Source organism: Rattus norvegicus, chromosome 10, assembly GCF_021556685.1.
Source record: "Rattus norvegicus strain SHRSP/BbbUtx chromosome 10, alternate assembly SHRSP_T2T, whole genome shotgun sequence".
NCBI lineage: Eukaryota > Metazoa > Chordata > Mammalia > Rodentia > Muridae > Rattus > Rattus norvegicus.
In genome coordinates this window covers 22,381,324-22,396,311 of record NC_141543.1, presented here as the reverse complement: position 1 = coordinate 22,396,311, position 14,988 = coordinate 22,381,324, and the positions used below count along the sequence as shown (strand labels likewise).

The 14,988-nt window shown below is 48.4% G+C and overlaps 1 protein-coding gene across 3 annotated transcripts; it reads left to right on the top strand.

Annotated features, from left to right (window-relative positions):
- Positions 1 to 1,209: 1,209 nt before the first annotated feature.
- On the top strand, positions 1,210 to 13,526 carry Bnip1 (BCL2 interacting protein 1). Of its 3 annotated transcripts, none has more exons than XM_087569565.1 (6): positions 1,210 to 1,308; positions 4,328 to 4,560; positions 7,618 to 7,709; positions 10,423 to 10,524; positions 11,837 to 11,955; positions 12,922 to 13,519. In XM_087569565.1, exons 3-6 carry the CDS (start codon positions 7,702 to 7,704, stop codon positions 13,116 to 13,118), a joined length of 426 nt encoding a protein of 141 aa, XP_087425691.1. In that variant the 5' UTR covers positions 1,210 to 1,308; positions 4,328 to 4,560; positions 7,618 to 7,701; the 3' UTR covers positions 13,119 to 13,519. The 3 variants fall into 3 exon arrangements, with proteins under 3 accessions (XP_087425691.1, XP_087425692.1, NP_543173.1); XM_087569566.1 differs by having other exon boundaries at positions 1,210 to 2,812; positions 2,935 to 4,560; NM_080897.1 differs by having other exon boundaries at positions 1,214 to 1,308; positions 4,468 to 4,560; positions 12,922 to 13,526.
- Positions 13,527 to 14,988: the final 1,462 nt, after the last annotated feature.

Sequence of the window (14,988 nt, the reverse complement as noted above, 5' to 3'; positions counted from 1 at the left end):
CCTATATGGCAGAAGCACTTAGAAAATGGCTGCACATAGGGAAGTGTTCCCAGAGTGCGGCTTGGCAGTACATAAACAGAAACTAGCAAGCATTGAGTTCAATACTATGGGTTATCAGCGGTGTCCTACCTCATTCCGCCCTCCAGGGGACCTTAGGAGTGATGGATGCTACTGATGATGGAATTCTTCTGGGAATAACTAGAGCCAGGCTGCTGATTACTAGGCTGGAATCCAGGCTCTCGTTAGCTGCAGTGAGCTATTGAGCACCTTTTAGGAAATGGGTGGTACAGGGTGCTTTGGACCAGAAAGGCATGTGTGGAGACTGACTTGTAGGGGCTGTGTGTGCAGTTTGAGAAAAACATTTTCAAAAGAGGGAACCCCACACCCAAGACTACAGAGCCTGGAGAATCCCAGAAGGTGGGGGAAAGGAAAGTGGCCAATGGTGTGAGGACTTACTAAGAAATAATTTTAAAAAGCACTACCCTTCTTTGAGGTTTGCACTGACATTGTTTCTACTAAAACTACATTGCACAATCAGAATTACTCCTTCGAGATAATTGGAATTCAATTCTACACAAAGGGCAGAACCATAGCCATAGAAATGTGTGAGGAAGGCAGTGTAGATTCTGAATATAAGAAAGCCCCAGGGTACGGTCATACTAATGGAGGTGCCCCAGTGACCTGTATTTAATTCTGCATCTTTACAAACTTTGTGTCTTACTCCGTAATTCATACTTTCTGTAGAAATTTCGCTTTAAATTTTAAAGGAAAAAAACCCTACAACTTTGGTGACATCCTAATTGGTCCTTTTTTCCTATTCAAAATGTCACTAGAATAGCTGGTCTCTGAATGATGGAAAGTGCCCACTGTTTAGCAAGGGTGGGCGTGGGGGTTGTTTCCTTAGTACTGGGAACAAAACTGAAGGCCTTATGGCAGGCCAGCCCATCACCTGAGTTGTAATCCAAGCCCGCCCCCGCCTCTCCACCCCAACCCTAATGGTTCTTCATAATCACAATTCACTTTTCCGTTTAGTAGGAGCAGCCCAGAGAAGTTGTGCGTGTTCTACGAGTCAAGGAAAGTTCCAGGTCTGGGCTGGCGACCTGGTTTGATCTACACCGGATCTCCCCTCCGCACCACAATCGGAGAGATTCGGAAAGGCGGGCAGGCGCCACGCGAACGCGCTTCAGCTTGGCTGCCGCCGCTCGCCGTAGCCGCGTTTCCAACATGGCGGCCCCCCAGGATGTCCACGTCCGAATCTGTAACCAGGAGATTGTCAAATTCGACCTGGAGGTGAAGGCACTTATCCAGGTACATATTAGTAGGCTCCTGTCCGGCTCTCGATTGCTGCCTTGGCATTTTCCAGGACATTCACGCCCGGTCCAGCCTCCCAGGCCCGCAGTCCCTCTCCAGGATGGCTCCTCGAGCACCACTCGGTCGGTTCCCGGAGAACACTGACCTTCAGCGCGTTTCTTTTGCGTACTGTTGATTTGGCCAAATCTGGAGTAGCCTAACACGCCGCTCTTGTCCCTTGGACTGAAGTGGTCCTGGGGGCTACCCGAAGTCTCGGAGGTAGCCCCGCCCTCCCCCTCCCCCCGCCCTGCCCCTCTCCCACGCCCACTTCCCTGAGTTAGGGACCCGGAGGGCACCCAAGGCCACCTGACGCGGGAGTTCTGGCCCAAGCTAACTTAACCTAGGACGTGGTTGTAATTTTTTGAACGAAGAATTCAAATATTGTGCTAAGTTCTGGGTCAGAAGGCAGGCAGTGCCAGTACTAGGACCTGGATGGGGAAAACCAGCCTAGGAAAAGCATTTTAGAGCTTCCCTATCCGGTTGAACAGACCGGAAAGTGAGGCGCTTATCTGGAAGCAGGTGTAAGTAGAGACTGTGGCGCGTAAGAAATCGAACACGGGCACGAAAAGGGAATGTAGAAATGACTCCAGAGTTTGGCAAAAAGAACCCAATCGGCTCAGGATACAAGCTGTGACAGCAAATAAGAATTGGGTAGGGGTACGGCTCTGCACTTGCTTAGCGCTGCGTTCCATCCCCAGTGCTGCAAATGGGTTGTGCCTGGCTGCTGGCCTAAGCTTTGTTTTGCGAGCCCCTGTAAAAAGGAGGGTGGGGAGTAGTATTCTCTGCTAAGCCAGATGTACACTGTACCACATTAATAGTCTCCGATGGTGTGAGGAAGTGTGATTTCATGAGTAAGCCTAGAGAACGAGTGAAGAAACGCTGCAAACTTTACATCTCTCCCACTTCACTCCTAAGATGTGTAAATAAAAAATATTTGGGCCACTTATAGAAAAATAAACAAGATTGGGTTTATACAAGCGAGATTACCAGAGGCTGGGGGTTAAATTTAGTTGAGTGTAGAGTTAAAGGTTATCCATGTGCAAGGCTCTGGTTTCAGTCCTCAGAATGCATCTATGAAAACATATACATACGTAAAACAAAATTGCTAGTATGGTGGCTCTAGCTAGCACTTGGGAAGCATAGGCAGGATCACCATGCATTTGAGGCCAACCCATACTACACAGAGTGATCTGTCTTCAAAAAAAAAAACCCTTACATTCAAAATTTTGAAAAGTTGTGTTTTCATATTATATCATAGTATGAAATTATATAATATCATAAAACTTTGTATTTTCATAAAATTTTCTGTTAGCTAGGTCTCTTGTGACCTATGTGTTTTGGGTCCTTACAGTTACTAATGAGTACGCATAGCCCTGTACATTGTATTCTTATGGTGCTCCAGTTGTTCTGTCAAGTGTTCTAGGCAGACCGATCTTGAGAAAGGTAAGATAAAGAAATGGAGGCATAGGGGCTGGGGATTTAGCTCAGTGGTAGAGCGCTTACCTAGGAAGCGCAAGGCCCTGGGTTCGGTCCCCAGCTCCGAAAAAAAGAACCAAAAAAAAAAAAAAAAAAAAAGAAATGGAGGCACAGAGAACTTAAGTGCTCCAAGATTTCACTGATAAATTGCTCTAACCTGGATTTGAATATACACAGCCTAAGTCTAGAGCCTGCTCTAAAACTTGGCTCTCATAAATCTGACTTTCTTTCCAGAAGCAAATTCTCAGTCCGTCTTTAAACATTTTGACATGCAACAGATGGTTTGTAAAATCAGACTAAATTAATTTTGTTCCATGTTACCAGGGATTTAGAGTTGGAAGGATCTGAAGTTTCAGGGTTTTTTTAGGTGTTCATTTTTGTGGAGCATGGAAGCTGAAGAAGCCTTTCCTAGTGAATACACTTTGTTAAACTTCTAAGTCAAGGTTGAGCTTTACCTGTTTATTTATTACACACATACAATACGTTCACGAGTGTGAGTGTGTGTGTATGTGTGTGTGCGTGTGTGTTTATGTGCATGTTTTGCTGCTGATGAAAGCCAGGGCCCAGAGCATGCTCTGTAAGTGCTGTATCATGAACTATACATTCAGCCTGCTTTTTCCTATTAGGCTTGGTATTAATCTTTTTTTTTTAATTTTTTTATTTATATGAATACACTGTAGCTGTCTTCAGACACACTAGAAGGGGGCATCGGATCCCACTACAGATGGTTGTGAGCCACCATGTGGTTGCTGGGGATTGAACTCAGGACCTCTGGTGTTAATCTTAAGAGGGTGAGGAAACTGAAAATGATGGAGAACAGTGTGGGATGATGTCACAGGTGAGGCAGGTACAAGATAGAAGGAGGCCAGGGCTGGGGATTTAGCTCAGTGGTAGAGCGCTTGCCTAGCAAGCACAAGGCCCTGGGTTCGGTCCCCAGCTCCGAAAAATAGAAAAGAAAAAAAAAAAATAGAAGGAGGCCTGTCATTGGACAAGAAGGAAGGATGGGCGGGAGAAAAATTTGAAGGAAGAGGAGGGGACAGGGAGAGAAGCTGTGGCAGGACAATATGGCAGGTGACATTAAGATCCCACGCTGTACCTTTACAGGTTGTTACGAATGTTTTTAAGGGATAGATGTGTATTGGGCTTTGTGTGTTTAGGTGGGCAATTATATCTTATCAATTGGGTCAAAGGTTATTGTGTTGTGTGTTCTTTCATGTAGCGATTTAAGTGTAAGAAAGTGTGTGGCGGCTGGTCTGGGCCACTACAGAGTTGGGATGTGTTTCTGGCATGGAAACCTGCCTTGGGAACTAGATAGGTAGAGAGATTGCTGCCAGGCTCAGAGAGAGGCCTTTGGCAATGGGATATAGGATGAAGCAGAGCGGGTGAGACACTTTGCTGACTGAGAATTAAGAAGCAGATATCTTGGGGCACTGCAGTGGTGGACCTAGGGGGGATAAAAGACAACCTTACTTTTTATTTTTTTATATTTTTACAACAACAGAACAGCACTGAGCAGGATGAGGTAGCAAGAGAGCTTGGCCAACCTTAGCTGCGGACTGACTCAGCTCTCTCACTGTGCCAATGAGGCCATTTCATTTCATCGACGGGAGAAAGGCCCCTCATCTCTTCATTGTCTTCTAGGATATTCGAGATTGTTCCGGACCCTTAAGTGAGCTTACCGAACTGAACACTAAGGTGAAAGAAAAGTTTCAACAGTTAAAACACAGGATCCAGGTAAGCGAGGCTGCAGAACCACTCAGTGTTAGCTGAGGGTGGGTGGCAGGGCCGGGAGCTCCGGCCTAGAAGAACTTTCCCTTGAGAGTTGACCAGGTCCTTCACATGCCACCTGGAGAGAGGAGGAAGCATTGTGACACTGAGGGTGACTGCACTATCAAAGTTTGGAACCTGCATGCTCACTCCCTGCTTGAATCCATTGTCAGCGTGTCCCTGGTGTGTCCAGCGCTACGGTGCACAGTAGCCTCCTCCCAGTTTCTGGAGTCACTGCGCTCATCGTGCGCTGGTTTCCACACCTGCCTCTCACTATGGCGCATGTGCGTCTAAAAGCACAAGAGAGTGAGAAGAAGCCATGTGACTAGCAGAGCCATCTCCACTGCTGTGGCCCTGGGATGGGTGCGATGTCTGCCCATTGCTGGGTGGGTCTAGAACCACCTGGCTTTGCTGCACGTGGTAAATGACATTGTCCCCAAACCATACCGTTCCTTAGCAGATAAAGACAGTCTCTTCTGGAGCTGGTGGGGAAGGTGGCGGGCTGGAGAGCTTCAACAGTGCTTCCACCATCAGAGCTGACGTCAGAATGTCAGCACTGGCACTGTACCCAGGCGATTTCCGTCCCCGTCATTGCTTCCTCCATGTGAACTTTTAAAAGCATCTTGTTTCCTGCGAGCTATGTTTATATGTCCACAGCCGTTGGCCTCAGTGGTGTCCTTTATTTCTTCCCCACACCCCTCCTCCCAACAGGTCACTGCTCTGATCTCTTACTTCCACATCTTCCCGGGGCTTGTTTTACTGATATTTTCCCCCGTGGGAGTGGACATGTGGGAGTGGACATGCCGCAGCCTAACGCTGTGGGGGACTTCCACCTGAGCAGCCTCCCAGCCTCTTTATACAGTGGAGGTTTTTCTAGCCATTTCTTTACTACCAGCCTCTTTATACAGTGAGGTTTTTCTAGTCATTTCTTTACCAGCAGGTATTCATTTGGACCGCTTGCCTGTTGTGATTCTTAGAACTAATTTGTTTTCTTAAAACGCCTCTCTTCAAACTCTGCTGCTCTTAACTACTACTGTTGCCTAAGTACCTGCCTGCTTACCTGGTGGTTATTTCCTTCCCTGGGCCCAAGTAAACATCTTCGCCACAGATTTATGTGTTTCCCTTGCCCCTGGCTCCAGCCTCTCCTTCCGCATGAATGTGTTGCTGGCACCTAGCAGGGTGATAGCTCGTGAAGGAAATCCCTGCTCTCATCTGCGGTTTCTCGGTTTCTCGGTTTGCTTGCTGTCTAGACCTGAGGACACAAAAAGCACTGGGGCGAATGCCTTTTGTTTTTCAGCAAGGTTGTATGCTAATGGGAGAGAACTGGCCTCCTGTCTTCAGAATGAAGCTGTTCCCTCCATAGTCAGTCAACACGGGCAGGTCCGTGTGTAAACATACATTTGTGTTCAGCAGTAGTACACTTTTCACTTCTCCAGAGACGCCGGGTTCTCTGACAACTACCAAGTGGCCTCTTCTAAGGAGACTGTACATTTCTCCTTACCCTCTTCTCTCTCCCTTCTTTTTTTTTTTTTTTTTTTTTTTTTTTTTTGGTTCTTTTTTTCGGAGCTGGGGACCAAACCCAGGGCCTTGCGCTTCCTAGGCAAGCGCTCTACCACTGAGCTAAATCCCCAACCCCTTCTCTCTCCCTTCTTAGAGAGCAGTGTAGCCAAAAATAGACACAAGCTTTCTGTGCAGTGATGTAGGGGACGGGGTGGGGTCTAAACAGAAAATTATGCAAATAACTGGTGAAATTTGCACTTTGGAGGCGGGGGGGGGGGGGGGACGGACCGACAGAGTCTCACTACATAGTTCTATCTATACTGAAACTCATTCTGCAGACCAGGCTGGCCTCGAACTTACAGAGATCCAACTGCCTCTACCTTGAGCAGTGGGATTAAAGGTGACCACACCCAGTGACCCTTTTTTCCCCAATTCACAGTCAGGTTTTCTTTTTTCTGCTCTAACAGTATTTATGGGGCATAAACCTGAATGTAGTTTCTGATATAGGTATGCATTCTTGTTCCAAACCAGCATATGCAAATTTGTGTAGGGATAAGTAGATTGTTATCTGAATAAACTAATATGTGGATGTTTTAGCTCTGTGGCACCTTTACAGTGTGTGAGACACGTGGCATCTTTACAGTGGTGACCTCACGCTCCATTATCTCGGAGTTCTGTTGGTCATGTCTGCCCATCCTTTGCTCATGGTGACCCCTTCCCTTGGTGCTTGGTTATTTTGGGATCATGAACATTCATCTTCTACACACCTCTTGTGGAGTCCCTGCAGCCTGGCTAGGCCAGGGCACATCTCTCAGTCCCCAGGATTGTCACATGTCTGGGGACACTGCTTGTGTTAGTTTTGCTTCCTCAGTTTTCAGACCACTCAGGAAAGAGAAATTTTCTCTCTCTCCAAAGTCTGTCAGGCATCCGCTTCCATCCTCTTCAACCAGAGTAAACCAGAAACATGTCCATGTTTTCACTCTGCTGGAGAGTGAACATCCTGAGACTGTCCAGGGCTGTTGGAACCTTCTGTGGGTCCTGGGTTTGTGACACTTCCGGCTCAGCGTCAGTCCCAGGTGGACTTAGCTTCCGTGTTAGGTTGACATATGAGCTCAAACCCCCAAAGCTCTGTTGGAGTAAAGGACGGAACTGGACAGCATTTGGAAACACATGATACATAGTGTGGTGTCCTCCTGGCATTGCACTGGGATAGTGGGCTCTTGTTTGTTGTTTTCTTCTTCCTTTATTTCTGCAGGCTCAAGGTTGTAGGGCAACCCCTGCTCTAGCCAGGGCGGCCATTCTAGAGCTGACCACTCCAGCGCCCAGTTTCCTGCTCACCGGGATTTCCTTCTCTTTCCTGCAGACTTGCCTCTATGTTTAAAAGGATATTTGGTTATTTGGGGCGTGCTCCTTCCCATTCCCTAGTGTCTGTTGTAACGGGTGCTTCAGATGCTTTCGTGCCTCTGCTAGAAACAGAAGCCCTCTTGGGGTTCATCCTGGCTAACAGCTGTTTTCCCCTTGAAGGAGCTCGAGCAGTCAGCAAAGGAGCAAGACAAGGAGTCGGAGAAGCAGCTTCTACTTCAGGAAGTGGAGAACCACAAAAAGCAGATGCTCAGGTAGGCAGGGCTTCTCACAGCCACCCTGCTGGGTCCCTTGCTGACTGTGGGCGTGTACATGTATCTGTCTGATAAGCCTGGCTTCGTGGCTTCCGGGAGTTGGACATTTTGTAGGTGTGGGAGCTGCGTGTGGTGTTGGTTTTTTCCTGTCACTTTGTGAGTCGTGGGGTGGGACTTAGCTTGTCAGATCTGTACACAAACACCTCTGCTCTCAGAGTCATCTCCATGGCCCTGGCTCTGTTGTTGTTTGTTTATTTTTTTGCGTCAGGATCCCTTATATTCCAGGCTGGCCTCAAACTCAACATGGCGCTGAGGATAACCACGAGTTTCTGATCCTCTTGTCTCTGCTTTCCAGGTACTGGGGTTAGAGCATGCTTGGTTTTACGTCCACATTAAGCTGACGGTGTTTGGTGTAACTTACTACATTGCACAGATGCACGCCTAGTGAGTTCAAGGGTGTGATCATAGATCCTTTGCTGGCATAGCATAAAAAGCCATCACCAGTGAACCACTCATCCCATTCACTCCCGTGTCCCTGCCAGTGTCTCCTGACAGCTGAGTGTCATCCACACAGCTGCCGATCGTGCCTGCAGCTGGAGAGTAGCGAAGCCATAAGCAGATAGCTGTGACTGAGGGAACCTGTGGGAATTCCAACACAGCAGAGACTAGAGATTGCCATGGAAACTGTGGAGCTGGGGAAGGTAACAGAGTCCTCAGTATGTCTGCATTAACAAGACCCTTTTGGGAAGGAAAAAGTAGTCATTTATATTGCCAGACACTGTTTAAAAAGATATATTCCCTGAACTAGAGGTTAAGAAATGTCACATACAGCCTTATAATCAAAGATTAGCACACAGCCTCAATGTCACCCAAACTCAATTCTGACATAAACTTACATTCTGGGAATCATTTATTCAGATAATACCACCCTGAAAACTAAATTTTGGTCCATCTTGAATAGGCTCACTTTTAGTGAGCTTTTCTTGTACCAGTTATTCTTGAATAAAATCCATCCTGTATTATAAAAGTAATCATACTTTTTAGAGTTTAATCTTTATTATTTTAATCACATATGTATATGGGGGGTATACACAGAAGTGTAGGTGCCTACGGAGGTGAGGGGCATTGAATACCCTGGATCTAGGGTTCGAGGCAGTTGTAAGCTACCTGACATGAGTACTAGGAACGAAACTCGGGTCCTCTGAAAGAACAGTCATGGGGACTGAGCCATCTCTTGAGCCCCCCAAAGTAATCACACTTTTATTTTCGAATATTAAGAATGTGAGTTAGGGGGAATAGCTCCATTGGTGCAGTGTTTAGCGTACACCAAGTCCTGACTTTGACCCTCAGCACCACATAGACGTGTGTGTGTGTGTGTGTGTGTGTGTGTGTGTGTGTGTGTGTGTGTGTAGTAGTAGTAGTAGTAGTAGTAGTAGTAGTTAGTAGTAGTGCAGCGTAGTAAGTCATACCAAACACTGCCAGCTTTGTGTGAACGTAAAACCAAGCATGCTGTTCCTGGTGTGGCTTAAACTTTGCAGGAAGGAAGCAGGGGATTGATGTTGAAGCAGCAGGGCTGTTATCGGACTGTCAGTCCGTCATGCTGTATAGGATTGGCTTACTGTTCTCCCTGAGAAATGGGAGCTCCTTGGAGACAGGCGCTTGTTCAGATTTGCACCCCTGTGCCTTGAAGAACAGTTTGAAGATGCAGTTGGCTGTTTGGAATGGTGTGCGTAGAGTGGGCGAGTAGGTGCTGTGCATGCATCTGGGCGCCCATTTGAAAATCACCTTTAGTCCCAGCACTCAGGAGGCCGAGGCAGAAGGATCCCTGTGAGCTCAAGGCCAGCCAGGGCTAAATAGACCTCGTCTCAAAAAAACAGAAAAGATGGAAGGGAAAGTCAACTCACAGAATTGTCCTCTGACCTCCACACGTGCACTGTGGCATGCGCCATCCACCCCAAGCATGCACACACATAATTTATAAAAAGGAGAAACAAAAAACTTTTTTTTTCTTTTTAAAGGAAGCCACCATACTAGTTAAGTGCCCTGTTGGAGTAGTGTATGTGTTATTCAGGGCTTAGCAGGCTTGTCTTGACTGTGTGAGCGTTCCAGAGCGTGGGTTTGATCCTCAGAGGGATACGGTTGGCCTTTTTCATTTGTCAGTGAAGAAAGGCCTTCCAGTCCCAGGCACTGGTTACACTCGAGCTGTCACTTGCAAAGGAACAGGGGAAGAGCGTGAATAAATCCCAGCAGTCAGGGCTCCCTGTGATGTGTTCAGTACCCGTGCTTGCTGTCAGATGGGCAAAAAGCAGCAAACCTGGAGGAATGGTGAAGGATATTGTTCTCGTGGCTTTGACCCTCTAGCCGGCCCTACAGGAGAAACAGCGGCCTGGGTACTAGGGATGGAGGGGCAATGCTAAGTCCTGGTTTTCAAGGACAACACCCAGACACTCGTCAGGCAGTAAAGCCACTGTGGGCCAGCGTCTAGCAGAGTGCCACGACTCTGGTCTCTCAGGTGCCAAGCAGGAGAGGGATATCAACAGAACATTCTAGAAACATTGGCCAGAGACTGAGAGATGCTAGGATCTGTGCTAACGCAGTTGCCAAGAAGAAGACATGGTAGGAGTGAGGTTGAACTCTGGGTCTCACCAGGAGGGTGAAATGGAGCAGCCTGGTAAAGCCACCAGGACCTCACATGTGACCCTTCCTCTTCCAGCAACCAGACCTCATGGCGGAAAGCCAATCTTACCTGCAAGCTTGCCATCGACAACCTGGAGAAAGCAGAACTTCTGCAAGGAGGAGACTCCTTAAGGCAGAGGTATCGTCCGTATGTCCTTCTGGGCTCTGACATCTCAACACCACGGGGGGTGGACTTTTGTTTTCATAACATTTGTACTTTATGTTTTTATATAAGTAAGTAATTGTCTTTTCTGTTTTGATACTGGGTCTCGTACATCCCAGTCTGGTCTCAAACTTACTGTGATCTTATGTGTGCACCACCACACCAAGTTCGTGCAGTTCTGGAGATCTAACCAAGGGCTTTGTGCATACAAGACAAGCATCTACCAACCAAGTTCCATTCCCAGCCCTGACTAGATTTGATTAAACTTGGTTTGGGGTTTTGTTTGTCTGTTTGGTTGGTTGGTTGGTGGGCTGGTTTTGTTTTTTATAGTAATGGGGGTTAAACGAGGGCTTCAGGCATGAGGGACAGATGTTCTACCACCGGGCCTCCCCAGTAGCCTGTCCCAGTCCTCCCTGATAGTTTTTTTTTTTTAAAGATTTACTTATGTATTTATTTATTTATGTGTATATGGGTACACTGCTGCTATCTTCAGACACACCAGAAGAGGGCATCGGAACCCATCACAAATGGTTGTGAGCCACCATGTGGTTGCTGGGATTTGAACTCAGGACCTCTGGAAGAGCGGTCGGCGCTCTAACCACTGAGCCGTCCCTCCAGCCCCTGATAGTTTTTTAAAGACTTATTTTAACCACACATGAGTAGTATTTATGGTACTAACCAGTCCTGTTGGTGTGTCTGCATTCTGCCTTTTCAGTATCATATGAGACGCATCATGGAGGTCTTTGGTTCTTTTGAAGGAGTTTTCTGGGAGTGAACAGACATTTCCGAATCTTTGTGTACCTACTGCAAGTTGCTTTACAGACAGCAATGTGGTTTTCGTTCCCTAATGGGGCTCGAGAACGTGGGTTCAGTTTAGCCACACTGACTGATGTTTTAGAAATGTGCAAACCAGTTGGTAGTGGTGCAAACATTTAATCCCAGCACTTGGGAGGCAGAGACAAATTGATCTTTATGAGTTTGAGGCCAGCCTGGTCTACACAGAGAAACCATGTTTCAAAAAAACAAGAGAAGGAAGGAAGGAAGGACGGAAAGAAGGAAGGAAGGAAGGAAATAAACGTGTGCTTGCTGGCTGTGTTACAACACACCTGTCATCCGAGCACTTGGGGTTGACTGAGGTGAGGACATTCTGCCTTCTAGACTAGCCTGAGCTACACTTTGAGGTCCCATCTCAAGGCACAAACAGAAAAGCACTGATGTGATAGGTTAAAAATGGGGCATTTTGCAAGCTAGGCTTTTGTTGCTATTGCTCCTTCCTCTGGACTTGCAGGAAAACTACCAAAGAAAGTTTGGCCCAGACATCCAGCACCATCACAGAGAGTCTCATGGGGATCAGCAGGATGATGTCACAGCAGGTGCAGCAGAGTGAGGAGGCTATGCAGACTCTAGGTAAGGAGGAGGACGCTATTCCAGAGCACACACCCTGGCACCGCTGCAGTTCTCCGGCTCTCCCCACCCGAAGCTTCCCAAGTTGTCCTAGGAAATGGTGAGACATCCTGTGAGGGAGGCGTTATGTTCCTCTTCCTCCAGTTGTGCAGCTGTGCTAGACACGCTGCGCGCCATCAGTGCCTCCCAGAGGAAGCGTTGCTAGGCTCCTGTGAAAGCAGAACTGGCTGGCCTCTCTGGAGATGGTGTCAGCAGTGCTTGCAAGGGGTCCGGGAGTCTGGTTTGCAGCGTGGGCTCATGGGTCTAGTATTGCCAGGCACGTTTGGGAATTAGGGTCCTGGAAAGACCACTCCTGTGAGTTCCTTTCACATGGACCAGCCGGTGGCCAGGGAGAGGCTGTTGGACAGCACTGCATTCCTGCCAAGTGCCTTCTTGCCATGGCTCCTTGCAGAGACTGCCCCTCCAGGGCCTTTCAGTGTAGGAAACAGGAAGGAGGTGCTGTTCATGAGACTTCACATGTCAACCAAAGTAGACAACGAGGTTTGGTAACTTCTTGCTCTCACGGCTGTCACTCAGTCACCTTGTTTCATGTTTACCCTTAGTTCATCCCCTATCCCAGACATCATCCCGGAAAAAAGCTCAGCGCATCTAAAAGCTAATAGTAAGGGCGCTGGAGGGATGGCTCAATGCTTAAAAGCAGAAAGTGCTCCTGAAGAAAGCCCAAATTCAGTACCCAGCACCCATGTGTATAACTCTGTGGGCATCTGCACCCACGTGCATACACCCACACAGATACACACATAGTTAACGAGAATAAGAATGAAACACACACACACACACACACACACACACACACACACACACACACAGAGCTCAGGCACTGGCCTTGCTGACAGCCAGCCAGCAGCTTCAGGTCTTTATTACCTGGGAGGTACAGTCTGATTCAGGCTCCTTCCTCTCCTGTTGTAGTCAGCTCTTCACGGACTCTCCTGGATGCAAACGAAGAGTTTAAGTCCATGTCAGGAACCATTCAGTTGGGCCGGAAGCTCATCACAAAATACAACCGCCGGGAACTAACGGACAAGCTTCTCATCTTCCTCGCCCTGGCCCTGTTCCTTGCCACGGTCCTCTATATTGTGAAAAAGCGCCTCTTCCCATTTTTGTAAGGGAGAGCTGCCGGCTTTGGCCCGTGCATTCCAGCGTCAGGACCCGGGGCTCTCAAGGACTGGCCGGGCTGCCAAACTGGCCTTCCCATCTGCCTCGGGTGCTCAGTGAATCAAGAGAGGGAAACACAGCAGCCCAGTTTCCTGCCAGGGGGCTTGGAAAGGGTGAGTAGAATAGAGGAGACCGGAACCTTCTGGACCAGGGCGCTCCACACTCACCCAGCTTCCAAGCACTGCGGCTGCCACATAGAACACGTCAACTCCCGGACTTACTGCACCTTTCGCCATGTCCAGAGGCATGAATGGTGAATGCTGGGTGTGGTGGAGGGAGGAGTGGTGAGGCCCGTGGGAGGGGAGGTGACGACAGCCCATGGCTGTTCCCTGAATAAACCTCATTTATTTAATAGAGTGATTACTGCTTAGTATTAGAAGCTATCTCTCTGGGATTGTGTACGCCTCCTCGTGTCCTGACCCCTCGGACATGAAGTTAGATTCCTCATTCACCAAGGAGGCACTGCAGCCAAGGGAGGGCTCAGAGGTTAAGAGCACTTGCTGCTCTTTCAAAAGCCAGGGTTCTGTTCCCAGCACCCACATGGTGGCTCACACCCACCTCTAACTCCAGCTCCAGGGGACCTGATGCCCTCTGTGGGCCCCAGGCAGGCACACGGTACATTCCTATATGTAAAGTAACTCTCGTGTGCATGCCGTGTTTAATTTGCTGAGGGCGACTGAGATGGCTCAGTTGTTAGAGGTTCTTGCCCATAAATCTGAGTCCCCTCTGTCCCAGCAGGGGAAGGAGAGAACCAGCGCCAGGAAGTTGTGCAGCTGTGGCGTGTGCTGCGTCCCTGCATACACACAAATAGAAAAAAGTTAAAGAAGCACAGAGCAGCTGCCACAGGCTAATTCTGAGACATCACCAGACTTACACACGTACTTGTAAAGCTGGCACGTTCCCTCCAGCAGCAACAGAAGAGCGGTGTCAGTGAGAGGGACCACAAAGGGCCACCACTGGGGCAGCGCACACCAGCATCTCTGAGTGCCGGCCGAGATGGGCCTTTCTCCCAGCAGCCTGGCAGGCCTGCGACATTGAGGTGTCTGAGGAACTCTCTGACTCCCTTCTCTCTGGTCCAGGCTAAGCATGACAGAGTGAGAAGCCAGTACTGGTGACACCCAGCTGTGCCCAGTTCTGTCTATGCCCCAGGTACAGGCTCCCAGCTAGGTCAGCCCCAGAGGTGCCAATGTCCCCATGCTGTCAGTCTGGCTGGCATTGTCCTTGCAGTTCACATCCTGTTCATAGCACTGGAGGGTCTAGGACGTAGAGTGAAGAAGATGACAGGCCGGAACTGGGAATGTTCAGGCCTCATGGCCCTCAGCAAATTACCTAACGTTGCTGTCATTCCCCATCCACACAGTGGGAGTCAGTCCATACAGGGCTTCTGTGAATGGAGGAGAAACAGGAAGTAGCAGGTGTAGCAGACGTCAGAGTCTGAGCCTTTGTTGTGAAGGGACCAAGTATGTGCTATTGGCTGTATACATCAGACTGATTTACTGAGTACGCTATAAGTGGTAAGGGGTGTGCGTGCGTGCGTGCGTGCATGCGTGCGTGTGTGTGTGTCATGGTGGGTGATGGAAACTCCTGGCCCAGTCGAACAGAAACCCACACACTCACACTGCTGACTGGAAAGCTAAGGACGCAGTGGTGGGTCTCACATACAGAGAGCATGCACTGGGCATACCCAAGTCATTTGTTTCATCATGGCAGAACAGCTCGAGATTTTAGTAAAGATGGTATGACTAAAAAGCCATGAGCTGTTCCGTAATGGAATTTTCAAACATTTTATATTTTCATCTGTGGTTGGCCATAGATAGCTAA

Excerpts from the sequence above, each read along its gene's own strand:
- Bnip1 (NM_080897.1), top strand. The coding sequence starts at position 1,225 with ATGGCGGCCCCCCAGGATGTCCACGTCCGAATCTGTAACCAGGAGATT. Across the intron at positions 1,309-4,467 it reads AGGTGAAGGCACTTATCCAG|GATATTCGAGATTGTTCCGG; the intron begins GTACATATTAGT and ends ATTGTCTTCTAG. Across the intron at positions 4,561-7,617 it reads AGTTAAAACACAGGATCCAG|GAGCTCGAGCAGTCAGCAAA; the intron begins GTAAGCGAGGCT and ends TTCCCCTTGAAG.